We start from the raw sequence: 16420 nt of genomic DNA, 5'->3' as shown, positions 1-16420 counted from the left end.
GAGTGGCTTGCCATTGCCTTCTCCGAACTTAGTGCTAGATACTAGCAAAGATTTGGACTCATTTCACTTCCTCTTCTCTCCATTCATTTTTTTTCCTCTTTTGCCAACATAGTGCCATTTAGCCTTTTTATACTTGAGATTGGGCTTCCCTGGTAGCTCACATGATAAAGAATCTGCTTGCAATGCAGGAGACCTGCGTTTGATCCCCGGCATTCACTCCCTGGGTTGAGAAGTTCCCTGGAGGAGAACATGGCAAACCACTCCAGTAGTCTTGCCTGGAGAATCCCCATGGACAGAGGAGGCTGGTGGGTTACAGTCTGTGGGGTCTCAGAGTCAGACATGACTGCGACTAAGCACACAGCACATACTTGAGATTGACAGTAATTCAAGTCCATTTGATTATAAGGAAGCCCAGGAAATCTAAACAAGTAAAAGCATATAAAATGTAAGACTGCTGTCACAGTCTGTTCTTGGTACATTTCTTTCTTCACTTTTTTCTGCCTTAAGATAGATAATGTTACTGTGAGTATTACGTCCTTTTTTTTGGCACACATAAAAAAAAATTGCTATCAACTCATTAAAATTATAGCTGTATTTATTTTATTGACCATCTTACCTTTTTCTAAACACCACTTGTGTTCCTGTTCATTTATTCCATGATTCAGGTATTTGTGATAATAGTTTAACTTTTTTTATTTATATAACTTACAAAGACTTTAATATCTTTAAGCCTTCGGCATTTTTAACAGGTAAAATCCCACCCAAGCACCCTTTGTGAAAGTCTTGTCTTCTCTGATTTCCATTCCCCACCAGTAAAAAAAATTGTCATGTTTTGAACAGCTTTTATCTATAAAATTCTGTATAATAGATTATAACAGTATTTCTAATATATTTAACTAGTTGTATGTATTCATAGATTGGTGAAAGGATAAAAGATTCAAACAAAAGGAAAATTGTATGTTTTAGAGGTCATTTGAACCTTCACAGAAGCAGAAATGAAATGCTGGTTTATCCTTAAGGTGTGATGCAAAACTCTATAGCCTGGCATCTGACACCAGAGCCACTAAACTGAATTATAATAAATCTAATTTGGATTAATATTGAAAAAATATTGCCGTTATTCATGCCAGTTCTGGTTAGTTAAAATGAACTCTTTGACTGGATTTGTTTCCCCTGTCATAGGAATACTGTGTTAAATTACAGGCCTTTTCTCCCAGGTGTTCTCTATCTGCCCTGTCAGTGTCTTAGTGAACCATTTGAAAGTTTGTCAGTGACCTTTCCTTTTCTGCTTTTACTGAGAAGATCTACCTGCCTGCCTGACTGTCTGACATTTTGCTAACATAAATGCTGCCTTCTGTTTCTTCTCTTTTTCTTTTGCAATTTAGTCGCTGTCAGGTGTGAATCAAGTGGGTTATGCTGCTACCCTGCCTCATTCTTCTGCCTTCAGGCCTCTTCAGGTATCAGTATATCTGATTATTGTAATTTAGGAACTTTTGCAAGTTTTATTATGCCAGAAACATAGCCTTCATTAATTCTTTATATTGAGATTTTGCTTGAAATATTCTAATTTTATATCAAAGAATTTTTTGATCATGAGTTTACTTTTTAACTTTATTACTATTTTACTTTGATCATGAGTTTTTATTTGAATTAACTCTGTTGGCTAAGTGCATGAAATAACTTGAGCCCCAGTCTCCCAAACTGGGAGACTGTCTGCTGCCAAAACCCTTTTATAGTAGGGGTCAGTAAGCTATGGTCCCTAGGCCACCTGTTTCTGTTTTATTGACACACAGCCACTCCCATGTGGCTATGGCTGCTTTTGTACTTAAGTAGGAAGTTACAGTGGAGATCATCTGACCTGTAAGTCTAAATTAAAAAACCTGTGGTATTTTATTTTTTGAAGGCTTCCCTCTAAGGATGATAATTCCATGCTTATTATCATTTGATACATAAATGATTAATAATCCTTATTGTCAACCAGTCCTCTCCTTGTCTAACTTATATCTGTCCTCCTGTGATTTACACCTCACCTGTTTCTTCTTTTCTTTTCAGAGTGGAGATTTTCTAGTTATTTAGTAGTTCTTATGTAGGGAGAATCTTTATAATTGAAAATGGTGCCTCCCTTATCTTCTCTGTAAGTTAAGCTTTGGCCCTTTTATGTACCTTTCCAAGCCTGTCTGTCCTTATGAACTGTCACAAGTTCTCTGCCCTCCATTTGGGCTCCATGGTCTCCCTCATTAGAGCCCACGTGGTGCTGAGCATGAAACATATCTTAACCCTGTTAGGTTGGGGTTTTCCTTTTTGGTGTTCATTTTTTCTCAGTACCCACTGTAATTCTCAAGTGTTTTAATTATACTCCTAAATGATAATAATTTCTAAATATTGTGTCTTCTGTTTGCCTGCTTAATTTTTATTTGTGAACATTTAAAATTTTCTAGCTTACCAGAATACTTGCAGAATCTTGAGTCATGTCCTTCCAGATGCTAACCCCAACTTACACCTGTAAACCTGATAAACCTTCTTTCTGGTTCTTATTGAAGCTACTCATACCTGAATGACTCCTGAAAAAACTTTCTAATTCTCTTCTACATTAACCTTTTGCTAGCCTTTCTCAGTACATTCCTTATTGGAACAACACAGAAAATTATCTGAGGGACTGTTTTCAAAATTCTTTCTAGGAAGGTATATAAGAGGAAAGTTAATTTGTTACAGTCAGGGTATCAGCATGATTTGAGCTAATTATTTTAGTATACTGGAATGCAAATCAGATTTACAGTTTCAATAAAAATATATTTTAAAAGTCCCCATTTTATAAGTCCCCTCTAGTCTGGCTTTGTTTTTCATTACACCCAACTGTATGTTATCTTTTGGTACTTCTGGAGGTGAGAACATTGGCTGCCATTCAGTGGAATGTGTTTCAGCTCTTCCTTAGCTAGGTCAGTTCAGTCGTCCGACTCTTTGCAGCCCCATGGACTGCAACATGCCAGGCCTCCCTGTCCATCACCAACTCACGGAGTTTACTCAGACTCACATCCATTGAGTCAGTGATGCCATCCAACCGTCTCATCCTCTGTCATCCCCTTGTCCCGCCTTCAGTCTTTCTCAGCATCAGGGTCTTTAAATGAGTCAGTTCTTCACATCAGGTGGCTAAAGTATTGGAGTTTCAGCTTTAACATCAGTCCTTCCAGTGAACACCCAGGATTGATCTCCTTTAGAATGGACTGGTTGGATCTCCTTGCAGTCCAAGGGACTCTCAAGAGTCTTCTCCAACACCACAGTTCAAAAGCATCAATTCTTCGGCACTCAGCTTTCTTTATAGTCTAACTCTCACATCATACACGACTACTGGAAAAACCATAGCTTTGACTAGATGGACCTTTGTTGGCAAAGTAATGTCTCTGCTTTTTAATATGCTGTCTTGGTTGGTCATAACTTTTCTTCCTAGCAGCAAGCGTCTTTTAATTTCATGGATGCAATCACCATCTGCAGTGATTTTGAAGCCCCAAAAAATAAAGTCTGTCACTGTTTCCAGTGTTTCCCCCTCTGTTTGCCGTGAAGTGATGGGACCAGATGCCATGAACCTTATCTCGTAGAGTTGCCTATTAACTTTATCATTTTATTCCTACATGTGTTAAAAGTTTCTGTCTCACAGTAATAGGTTTTTTAAAATTTTTTTTTCCCTCTGTATCTGGAATAATCTCTTTGAAAAAATTTTTCAATTTGTACCATTGGTCCTTCAACAGGTCTTTGTTTAGCTAACTAGCTTTCTCCTTCCTATCTCATATTCTTTGAAGATAAGGATAGTCTTTTGTTCCCTTACAAAGTTATCCAGCTTTTGCCTCACTTGCCTATTCATTCCCTTTACTAGTGCCTGCTGCTCTTACTTTAAACTTGTTATTTAAATTCCCATTTCTTCTCAGCATCCTAAACTTAGTTTACTGGCATCTTTATACTTGATGAACATGTTGTCTTTTTCACTGATGAAGATGTGATACAATTCTTCAGTCAAGAATGCAGCTTACTTTTTAAGCTTAATTCTTGGCCTGAGAGTGTCAAATCAAGGCATCATTACCTCAAAATTGTCTTTCAGATCAATCCAGGAATTTTCTCAACAGCATGGCTTCTGTTTATTATTTTATTTATGGCAGTTAAAATTTCCTTTCATCCTTAATCTCACCTGTCCAGCTATAATTTGAGATAAAAGATTTCTGAAAATACTGAAACCCAAAAGGCAGAAAAAAGCATGGGAGTGTGTATATGTGTATGTGTGTGCTTTAAAGTCATTCTGTTCAAAAATGTCTCAGTTATCATAAATTATAGAGTACAATTCATTAATCATTGAATATAACTAGATATCAAGGCCTGAAAAACTTGTTAATTCTAGCTTTTGTTGATTTTACTCCTCTGCCATGTCTTTAATATCTTTAACCCAGCTAACCAATACTTCTTTTTTAATTAGCTTAACTCCAGTCCCTTTTTTTAGGTATACCTTATACCAATTGAGCTACTTCTCTCTCCTTTATAGTTCCTTTGGTCAATAAATCAAAAAGATCTTGGATTCAAATACTAGCCTCAAAATACAGTTATCATCTTGCACCATCTTATTTCCTAGCTGAAATGAAGAAACCTTCATTACTCTTTCTTAAAACATTCATTATTTGAGGAGTAGAGGAGAAATACTTTAGAAAGTATCCCAGAAAAACACTATTGTAAAATAAAATTTTATTCTCTCCTATACATTTCCCAATAAAATTTTCTGCCTTAGGATGATTTAATTTTTCACAGTCTTAGGAAAGACCTGTTACATAATAGGACTCTCATTAGAGAATGCATTACTTAAATCTTATATTCTGTAGAACCAAGTAAGAGATTTGGCATTAAAAAAATATTCAAAATTAATTTATTATACCAAATTCTTCATTTTGAATAGAGTTGCATGATTTTTTTCTTTTATAATCCCTAAGTTACCACAAATGTGGAAATTACCTCTTCTTGAATAATAATTATTGATGTATTTATTTCTCTACAGAATGATGACAGATCTAATGCTGTATCAAATTCACCTACAACAGAAACAGGTAATAGACACAAAAGTACAATTAACCACATCCTGATTATAATTCTTTACCAGGATTTTCCTGATAAATTACTTCTTAAATGGCTGTGGCTTCCTTTTCTGAGAAATCAGGCACAAATATGGAAACTCTGCACATTTTTCATTTTTTAATTCAAGTGGTTGTTCAGCTGCTCAGCCTTTTGATAGAAAAACTTGAGTATTTGCTAGCAGGGCTGTAGGTTGGCACAAGACTATATTTAATATATTAACATTCATTCTGTCTTTATTGATACACCAAGAATAACATGACAGTTAAAAATACATACATGAAACTTCGCTGGTAGTCCAGTAGTTAAGAATCCACCTTTCAGTGCAGAGTGTAGGTTTGATCCCCGGTTGGAGAATTAAGATCCCACATGTCGTGGAGCAGCTAAGCCCACACACCACAACTAGAGTCCGTGCACCACAGTGAAAGATTCAAACAAACAGGGAATTCCCTGGTGGCCTAGTGGTTAGGATTCCAGGCTTTCACTGCCATGATCTGGGTTCAGTCCCTGGTTGGGGAACTGAGATTCCACAAGCCATGTGGTGTGGCCTAAAAAATAAAAGTACATACAGACAGCCCTCCTGCTATCAGGGTTACTTTTCTGTACCAGATTTTTCTATTAATAACCAAAATTATTGTTTTATATCATTGCAACATATAACATTGCTTTTTCATCTATCATTTACTGAACTTTTGTCACGTCTGTTATTATATTTAATTTTTTTTCCATCTCCTTTAATTTTATTTTGCTTTTCCATGCTGATTCAGTTCATCATTCCCCTGCATATTCTTTTCCTGCTGCTATCCAGAGAAACCAGCCCCAGCGCCCTGAAAGCTTCCTTTTCCGAGGAGCTGTCAGGACAGAAACAAATAAAGGTAGGTGGTAGTGACTAAAACGGGGATGGGGTGGAGGTGGTTATACAGTGACATTAGCTGTTAACATACTTTTAAATTTCTACCCTTGGAATTCCTTGGCAATCCAATGGTTAGGACTCGGTACTTTCACTGCCAGGGCCCGGGTTCAGTCCGTGGTCAGGGAACTCAGATCCTGCAACCTGTGTGGTATGGCCAAACAAAAACAAAAAATAATAATAAACAAACTTCTACCCTATGGTGTCACTGAGACAAAGTTTTAAGCTCTGCATTTGTCTGTGATCTCACTGATATTAAAGGAAGAGAATCTTAATCTTGCTCATTTTGTTCAGAAAGTTTCTCAGTATCACCTAAAAGCAGGTTATAGTGTTTGAACAACAACAAAAAATACTCTTTAGGGCTTCAGGGAATGAATGTCTTTTCTCCCTGTAACATCCTCTTAGATTTTTCCATTGGTAAAAGGTGTTTTCTATATTGTTAAAGAAATGAATCAGTAATTTAAAAACAGATCTACTTAGTCTCATGGTTTTTAGTTAATATGGCAAATCTCTGCTGATCCCCAAAAAAGTTACCTAGATGTGGAAACAGACATTTCACTCCCAAAATTACTGTTAATGTAACTGATAGATACAGTGAGATTTAAACTCAAACCAGAGGTGCGCTGCTGGTAGGACTGTAAATTAGCATGGAAAACTGTTTATATTATCTGCTAATGCTGAATACTTGTAGAGTTGGTCGGGTAGTTCACTTGGTTTTAGATAAAAATAAAATAAATTTTCATGAAGAACTTTATTGAACAAACTTTTGGCCAACCTGATGTATCCTATGAGTAGCAACTTTGCTTTCTGAAATATGTAACATCTATACCAAAAGATATGTACAAAAACATTCATCAGTTCAGTCGCTCAGTCGTGTCTGACTCTTTGCGACCCCATGAATCACTGCACGCCAGGCCTCCTCCATCACCAACTCCCGGAGTTCACTCAAACTCATGTCCATCGAGTCAGTGATGCCATCCAGCCATCTCATTCTCTGTCGTCCCCTTCTCCTCCTGCCCCCAATCCCTCCCAGCATCAGAGTCTTTTCCAGTGAGTCAACTCTTCACATGAGGTGGCCAGAGTATTGGAGTTTCAGCTTCAACATTAGTCCTTCCAATGAACACCCATAATAGCCCCAAACTGAATGTCCATCAATAATACAATGGATAAATAATTATGGTATATTTGTACAACAGGATACCACATAGGCAATGAAAATGAACAAGTTAATATATACAACAACGTAAATAGATCTTATAATGTTGATCAAAAGATGCCAGACCCAGAAGCATACACATATATAATATGGTTTTATTTATGGAAAGTTCAAAAATGGACAAAACTAATCTGTGGTATTAGAAGCCAGGAAGTATACATAGTTAAAACCCATGGTGTTAGAAATAACTCTTGGGTACCAATGGGCAGAGAACAGGAGAGGGTCTCCTGGGTGTTGGTAATTTTCCATTTATTGACTTGCTTGTGTCTACTTTGTGCTGATAATTTATTGAGAGCTCTTTGCTTATGATCTGTGTAATTTTGGGGGGTGTGATATTCAATAAAAACATTTTTAAATGGATGTGATCAAACACAAAATAGTTGAGCCCAATGGATAATGGACATTTGGTAGTTTTTCATACTATTCTCCCTATTATTGTGCATATTTTAAAATTTCCATTATGAAAACCTTTTTTTAAAAGGCAGTACAGAAGTAGAAAGTGCTGTACTTTCAAGGAAACTGATCAGGTGGATCTGAGTATTTTGCAACACTAGCAGTCGCTTTTCTGTCTCACATATCAATATTTTTTAGGTCATGCTTCACCCCTCCTTTCATCTTCTGTACCAACCACTGATTTGAAAGATCCGATAACAAGATCAAATTCAAGACAGAGAGAAGAAGAGCTAGAATTAATAGATCAACTACGGAAAGTATATACATTGCCTTTGAGTTATACTTTTTTAAGTGATATTGCTATAACCCATGATCCTGGCATCACTTGTTCATTTGACTTACACATTTTTAATAGAGTCAACAACTGTCCATTGTGTGCTGGATGCCCATTGTGTGATTAATTTTTTCAGCTAATTTTTCCAGCTATTTATTAGGAAAATGAGATGGGTTACTCCATAAAGGTCAACCCCTGGTCCTGCTTATTTAAAAATTTTTTTCTGCTTCAATGTAAAGAAATCTTGTTAGAGTTAGTAAAAATTAATGTATATGTGCACATATACATACCACACTTACATCATATGTAGTGTTTATTTTAAAATTGCATCTAGTTTTTTGTTTTTCAATCAGAAAATTGTAAATGAATTCTGTTATGGAACTTGGCAGCACTGTCACCTACTGCCATACATCCATGCGTATGTTGACCCCACACATACATGTGTATACGTGTATATTGGATCTCCTTGAATTACTGACTTAGGATAGAAAGATAAAATAAGAGATTGTGGTACTTAAGTTAATTGCTTTTTATCTTGATTTTTAGCATATTGAGTACCGGTTGAAGGTATCTCTGCCTTGTGATCTTGGAGCAGCTCTAACCGATGGTGTCGTTCTTTGCCATTTAGCCAATCATGTGCGGCCTCGATCTGTCCCAAGCATTCACGTTCCCTCACCAGCTGTAGTAAGTTTAATGCTTAAAAAAAGTTGGCTCTTCACCAGACATTTGTCAAGAGGCAGGCATTATGAGAGTGCTAAGGATACAAATATGAATAGAGTCTAGCCCCTGCCTTCTGGGTCTTTCATCTACTAGAGAAAAAACAGGCTTGTAAACAGTAACTTACAGCTGTGTGGTAAGTGTTATAAAAGAGTTGTGTCAGAAGTGTGCTATGGGAATACAAAAAAGGGACCACTTCAGTGCTGCCTGGAAAGTTCAGGAAAGCCTTGCCAGCAGAGGAGGTAAAATTTGAACTAATTCTTTAAGTGGAAATTTGCCAGCATTACAGAGAGGGAGAATGTCATCCTTGACATAGTATTCCTAGATTAAAAAGCTAAAGAAGATCATGGCATAGTAAAGGAATTCATAAGTTGTTTAAAGTAGATTATTTACAAGTTTGTGAGTGTAAATGGCAGAGGATGTAGCTAGAGAGGTAAGCCACGGGCCGTGTGGCAAGAGTTTCATGTCCCATGTCAGGGAGATAAAAGTTTGTCTTAGTGTAGACAACCAGGAAACACAGAAGGAATTTACAAGGAATAATATGATTATAACTGCAGTGTAGAATGATGAATATTTCAGGGTTAGAAGTGACATGATTCAGGGACCAACCTCAGGTGCAGAATGTGCATTCTAGATAAATAGCAGGTTTTCTTGAGACTGCTGGTCAGGCATGAACTTCAGAATATCAGGATGGCAACCCACAAGAGAAAGAGCAAGTTTTGGATTGACACAAGTTTCCTTTTTCCTTTAACTTTTTATTAAGAAACATTTAAAACCTTCAGAAAAACTGAAAGAATAACATAAAGAAAACTCCTAGAGCTGATAATCATTGCATCTTGCTTTGTCTGTATTTGTGTGTGTATTTTAATTGCACCATCTGAAAGTTGCAGATTTTATAACACCTTACCCCTAAATATTTCTGAGAATGTCCTAGGCCACTTTGCTCTTACCCATAGCTTGAAACCAGGGATTGTAGGATGTGGGTGCTATACCCTGTTGGTGGGAGTGGGATGTGATTCATTCACAGAGCTTCCTGTGGGATCAGTCTGAAACTGAGAAGAGACAGCTGTGAGCCCTTAGCAGCCAGCAGGGAGTAGGGGTAGGAAAGGAGGATAGATGCACAGGCTGAGTAGAGACACTGGATGAGACACCAGTAGCATCCACAGGTTATATTTGCATATCCCCAGTTGTTCCAAGAATATCTTTTCATGGCTGTTCTGCCTTCTCTCCCCTCATCAATATACAGAAATACAGCAGGATGTAATCAAGGTTTCCACATTGCATTGATTATTGTTTGATGTTGTGACATCTCCTTTGATGAGTCTGAATGGATACTATGCATTTGTAATATGCTTAGCAGTGTCTAACCTTTACAGAATCTCATTTTCTGGTCATTTGTTGTTATTTAGCACATGCTTCCTGATACAAATCCTTTACTCTAACTGCAGTTGTATCCAGGCCTCTGGATTTCCACTCTGGACGTTCATCTTCCTGCCTCTCCAGATGCAAGTCATTTAAGCCTCCCAAGGACCTTTTAGTCTAATTATAAAAGCTGCTTTGTTACCAAGGTCCCAGGAGACTGATATGGCCCTTTTCCCTCTAGCACATCCAAAAATAGAGTCATGCATTTGCTTCTAAAGAAAATAGGTGGCCAGTTTTTATTATTAGTGACCTCAGAAAACAGGCTTTCAACTTTGTGTAGAAAGACAAAGAGGAGTAGCAGTACTGCCAAGTCAGCTATGCTTCCAAGACTTGAAAGACTTGGTTTGGGTCCTGAGGTGGTGATTAAGAGAGTAGGAATTGGCATGCTATTTGGCAGTGCCAGAAGGGGAACAGCTTATTCATACTTTGCATTCTTCCTAGTTTCTGTCAACTGAGTTAAGAAACATAATTTTTTTTAATAATAAAAAAGAAATCTGTCATTGTTCATATATTCCAGGGAAATACTTAGGAAATAGCAAGGAGCTCATGTGGAAAGTGAAATTTGAGAATATAGGTGACTGAGGATCTTTATTTTGATCACTCAAACAGCGCCTTTCATTTAAGCATGTAAAATACATATAGGAAAAATAAAACTATTTTATAAGTGTTAAACCACTTAGAGAAATTAAACACATGGACCTTCTTGTTAATCAAAGAAACAGGGATATAATATTAAATTTTGTTGTTGTTCGGTCCCTAAGTCATGTCCAACTCTTTGCGACCTGATGGACTGCAGCACGCCAAGCTTCCCAGTCCTTCACCATCTCCCAGAGCTTGTTCAAACCCATGTCCATTCAGTCAGTGATGCCATCCATCCATCTCATCCTCTGTCGTCCCCTTCTCCTCCTGCCTTCAATCTTTCCCAGCATCAGGGTCTTTTCTGATGAGTCTGCTCTTCACATCAGGTGGCCAAAGTATTGGAGCTTCAGCTTCAGCATCAGTCCTTCCAGTGAATATTCAGAATTGATTTCCTTTAGGATTGACTGGTTTGATCTCTTTGCAGTCCAAGGGGCTCTCAAGAGTCTTCTCCAACACCACAGTTCAACAGCATCAGTTCTTTGGCACTCAACCTTTTTTTATGATCCAATTCTCACATCATACATGACTACTGGAAAAACCATAGCTTTGACTAGATGGACCTTTGTAGGCAAAGTAGTGTCTCTGCTTTTTAATGTGCTGTCCAGGTTGGTCATAGCTTTTCTTCCAAGGAGCAAGCATCTTTTAATGTCATGGCTGCAGTCACCATCTGCAGTGATTTTGGAGCCGAAGAAAATAAAGTCTGTCACTGTTTCCACTGTTTCCCCATTTATTTGCCATGATCTTCACTTTTTGAATGTTGAGTTTTAAGCCAGCTTTTTCACTGTCCTCTTTCTCCATCATCAAGAGGCTCTTTAGTTCCTCTTCACTTTATGCCATAAGGGTAGTGTCATCTGCATTATCTGAGGTTATTGATATTTTTCCCAGCAATCTTGATTCCAGCTTGTACTTCATCCTGGCATTTCACATGATGTACTCTGCAGATAAGTGAAATAAACAGGGTGACAATATACAGCCTTGATTTACTCCTTTCTCAATTTTGAACCAGTCCATTGTTCTGTGTCTGGTTCTAACTGTTGCTTCTTGACCTGCATATAGGTTTCACAGGAGGCAAGTAAGGTGGTCTGGTATTTCTATCTCTTGAAGAATTTTCCAGTTTGTTGTGATCCACACAAAGGCTTTAGTGTAGTCAGTGAAGCAGAAGTAGATGTTTTTCCAGAATTCTTTTGCTTTTTCTATGATCCAGCAGACGTTGGCAAATTGATCTCTGATTCCTCTTCCTTTTCTAAATCCAGCTCGTACATCTGGAAGTTCTTGGTTCATGTACTGTGAAGCCTGGCTTGGAGAATTTTGAGCATTACTTTGCTAGCATGTGAAATGATTGCAAATGTGCAGTAGGAACATTCTTTGGCATTGCCCTTCTTTGGGATTGGAATTAAAACTGACCTTTTCCAGTCCTGTGGCCACTGCTGAGTTTTCCAAATTTGCTCACATGAGTGCAGCACTTTAATAGCATCATCTTTGAGGATTTGAAATAGCTCAACTGGAATTCCATCACCCCCACTAGCTTTGTTCATAGTGATGCTTCCTAAGGCCCACTTGGCTTTGGACTCCAGAATGTCTGGCTCTAGGTGAGATGTTGGCTTCCATGCCTGATGCTTAAACCAGCAGATGAATTTGAACAGCTGAGTTTGTTAACCACTTTGGGAAATGGGATTCATATTTCTTTCTTATAAGATAACCCACTTGACCAAAAAAATTTATCACAACTTTAGGTCATGCAGTGCAGCTATGTTCTAGTTGTCAAGAGATATTTTCAGAAAAACAAGTTTAGTAGTGATTTTCCTATGGGAAATTTTCACCATTTGGAAAATGGTTCTTTAATCCAATCTTTTAAAATTCACATATTTAAATATAATCATTGAATAGCGACATGATACATCTGTAGTGTATTTATGAGCAAGAGCTATTGATTTTATTATTATTATTTTCTTTAAAAAGACTGACAGAAAATGAACCAAAGTGCCAATCGTGATTATACTTGATTGACCTAGCTGTAGGTAATTAATTTTGCTATTCCTCCAGATTTTCTTTGGTGTATATTTTAACGTGGAAAAAAATTAGACAGCCATCCTCCTAAAATTTCTGTTTAGTACTTGCTTTATAAAAATCAAAGCCCAGTGTCTATAAAATAGAGAGTGGCATACTGTGGGCCATAGGCCAGTAGCTATTTTTGTAAATAAAGTTTTATTAGGACACAGTCACTCACTTGTTTATGTATTGCCTCTGGTTGCTTTCAATCTCTTAGCAGATTTGAATGGTTGCAACAGATCATATGGCTCTGAGGCCTAACATGTTTATTATCTGATCTTTAAGAAGAAGTTTGCTAACCCTCCAGTCTAGAACATTGAATTTATGAAGCCATTGGCAGTAGTGTTTTTAGTTAGCAAATTTTTTTTAAACTTTGCTAATAATACTGTGTTTTCTTTCTTTTGCAGCCTAAATTAACAATGGCAAAATGCAGACGAAATGTGGAGAATTTCCTAGAAGCTTGCAGAAAAATCGGTGTACCTCAGGTAATAAATTTTATTTCTTATGTTGCTAAATAAATTTGGGTATTACATTCCTAAAACCTTTTAGAAATGCAGGTATTTAATATCTTATAGGATAGTTCTGTGCTAAGCTGATAATTACTAACATGATTGTATTACTAGAGTCAGTCATCATGCTTTTGATCCGTGTTCCTTAATTATTTCCAAGAACCAAGCAAAGAAATAATATACATATTAATTAATTTCAGTGTAAGTAATTAGTGCCAAGTAATCAAAAATAGTTATTTTGAAATTTTCTAAATATCCCCACTTGCTCATTGACTTGTAGACAACTTCATACACAGTAGAGGCTATGCTTCAGAATATGTGCTTCTTAGACTAAGAATGCTTCAGTTGGCTTCAGTTTTTTAACACTTGCTTTAATATTTTTTTAAAATGTTTATTTTGAAATAACTTTAGACTTTGAGAAATGTTGCAAAATTGGCACAGAGAGATGACTATATATAGTTCACTTGTATATTCAACGATATACAGGTTCCTGGACTGTTAACGTAACCATAAACATGGTATGTCATCCAAAGTAATAAACACCTAGACAGCGTTGTTGACTAAGTTACAGATTTTACCAGTTTTTCCTACTAAGGCTCTTTGGAATTGAATATACAGGAGGCCATTTTTAGGCACTGGTCCTGCTCTTGAGGGTTTTTTTGGCCTCCAGATTCCTTAGTTATAGCTTTATTGCCCTTTAATGGTATAAATAGTTAAACTTTTACCCTTTAAAAAACAATTAAGTGAGGTATTCTTAAAAAATATTATATATAATGACATGATATATAGATAAATTTAAAGAACTAAAAACTGGTGCCATTTGATACTTTTTTTCATTAACCACAACCATTACAGTTCTTGTCACCATATTTTGTCCAGTATTCAAAGAGAAAAACATGACTCTCTTCTATCATCTTCTTAATTAGCTGTCAGAAACCCAGTGTTGGCCTCAACTCAACAACTCCACTGTTTCTCTCGAAGCTAAGCTCTTGTCCCAAGGGCTTTCATTGACAGTGACTCATTTTACCCAATTCACCATTCCTCTCTTTAACATGAATTGAGAAGGTCATAACATCACTTGTCCAATGGGCACCTTTCCCTTTCAGCTTTTTTACAAAGGGGAAGCGAGCCCAGCTACACAGAGCAGCTGCATCAGGCAGCGTGGACTCCCATGAGTGTTTTTTCTCCTTTTATTAAGTAGATTTTTATTCTGCTACTTACTTTTCACTTTTTTCTATTTTGTTTTATTAAGCTGAGTTATAAAATAACAGAAATGCACATTTAGTGATAGCAAGGATCTTTTTTGTTCCTGTGGACAAATTCAAAGCAAATTTGTTATCTGCATATCATACTGATCTCTAAAAGGCTTATCATCTCTTTTAGAACAAGCCATATTTAAACATATTGAGAGCATTAATAAGATTTCTAGATAAATTGCCTACATTTCTCCATATTAACAGGCAGGTTCTAATATTCCCATGTACAGTTTAACATTCAGGGTTTCCCTTATGCCTACTTAATTTGTTCCTACCTGACCATCACTGGCATGCCAGTAGCTTCCCCAGTTTCTTAGCACAGTGTCTTTGAACAAGAGAATGTGGCACGGGTTGGTGCAGGCAGGGAATGGGAACCAAAGGGCGAATAGGAGTGATTAAAAAGAGGCAGTGCACACCTAGAGAGAAGGTGCTGAAAACGGCCCCACACAGCTAGACGTACTGGCACACTTAGCCTGTGTCAGACTGTTAAAGGACTTCTTACAGTGTACATGCACTCTGGACTTTACAGAACCGTCATCTGTCTCAGATTTAAAGTCCATACACTGAAATTCTTTCAGAATGTAATTGCCATCAGTCAGCAAAATCAATGTGCCTTTTATTTGTTTAATTTATTTTAAATTGTCTGATAATCACTTTACACTGTAACAGTGTGCTTTTTAAAGCATGCATTTTAATCCACTATTTGCCAAGCAGTGGTTAACAGTTTTTATTTGAAGGCAGGAGACAGAAAAAAATGCAATTTAAAAGACTGGGTGTTTCTCCAGGGTGGTTTTAGACTGGAGTTCTTGACACATCCTCCCTCCCATCCCTCTCCTCCACCAGAAAGAGGAAGTGGCCATTCCACACGGGCCACCTTGTCCTTCTCCACTTCTGCCTTTCACCCAAGCCTCACCACCACCATCACTACCGCTTTTAGATGCATTCCTGTTCTGCTGCTACTTCTGCTAAAACACTTAATTGTTTGCCTTAAATGAAATGAAGAAAATGAATAAATACAAACTCATAGCTTTAAACTCACATTCTCAGTTCCTTCTGCCAAGGGAAGGGAAGAAGAAACCTATACCTCTTCTTCTCCATTTGTTCTCCCCTACTTTTGGGCATTATGACCTTTACCTAAACACAACCACCCAGTATGTTTGACTTGTAAATAAAATCAGGGATGTAATAATGATCATTTGAAAATAGATAACATAAAGTATTGAAAAAATTGTCACATCCTTTGTCCTTTTAGAAAACAAGTGTAAAGATGAATGATTTCCCTTCTCAGTATAACTTTTTATATGTTTACAAGTTAAATTATGAAACACTGAAGAATACCAGTGACTATTGAAAACCTCCAATAAGGTTAAGGATATGGATATTCTCTTTTATCATATGACGCATTCAAAAAAATCTAATGGGTGGTAAAAACTTCTGAGTCCAGTATATCATGTCCTAGAGTTATTATATGTTATGTGTGAAAGAATATTTTACTGTTATCAAGTCCAGTAATGCTTTTAATTGCTTAATCTGTAAACTGGAGGGTTTGGATGATCTCTAAGGCCCCTTACAACTCTAGATTAGTAATTAGTAAACTGGACTTGATTTGATTTTTAGAGAAACACCAAGTCATTTAATACAACCTGACTTCCGGGTAATAAATTTCCCTTATCATACTTTCTTCATTCTTTGAACCTTCATGACTCACCTGGCTTTCTCTGAAAACTTCTCCCTTCTCTGTGCACCCCAAGTTTTTGTCCTTGCTTTCTGACCTATTCTTTTTTTGTTAATGGGGAAGAAGGAGCCAAGAAAAAGGTTGCCTCACTCACTCACCACCCTCAGACCTTATATAACCCTAAGTCAGCATCCACC

At 37.0% G+C, this 16420-nt stretch overlaps 1 protein-coding gene across 8 annotated transcripts in view; it reads left to right on the top strand.

The window, feature by feature from the left end:
• Positions 1-16420, top strand: part of LRCH3 (leucine rich repeats and calponin homology domain containing 3) — a 102521-nt gene that overhangs the window by 78848 nt on the left and 7253 nt on the right. For 4 of the 8 annotated variants that reach the window (XM_055399002.2, XM_055399161.2, XM_055398988.2 and 1 more), the window contains 6 exons: positions 1386-1457; positions 5030-5078; positions 5871-5978; positions 7821-7939; positions 8503-8640; positions 13191-13268. In XM_055399002.2, the coding sequence (XP_055254977.1) occupies positions 1386-1457; positions 5030-5078; positions 5871-5978; positions 7821-7939; positions 8503-8640; positions 13191-13268 (564 nt within the window). The remainder of the gene's footprint in view (positions 1-1385; positions 1458-5029; positions 5079-5870; positions 5979-7820; positions 7940-8502; positions 8641-13190; positions 13269-16420) is intronic. The other 4 variants (XM_055399332.2, XM_055399418.2, XM_055399244.2 and 1 more) reach the window with 1 other exon arrangement.

The sequence above is a fragment of the Moschus berezovskii genome, chromosome 1, assembly GCF_049115385.1.
Source record: "Moschus berezovskii isolate FMDL1 chromosome 1, NW_MosBer_1.0, whole genome shotgun sequence".
NCBI classification, from domain to species: Eukaryota; Metazoa; Chordata; class Mammalia; order Artiodactyla; family Moschidae; genus Moschus; species Moschus berezovskii.
The sequence above is the reverse complement of the archived record's forward strand: the minus strand, read 5'-3'. Positions and strand labels throughout refer to the sequence as shown.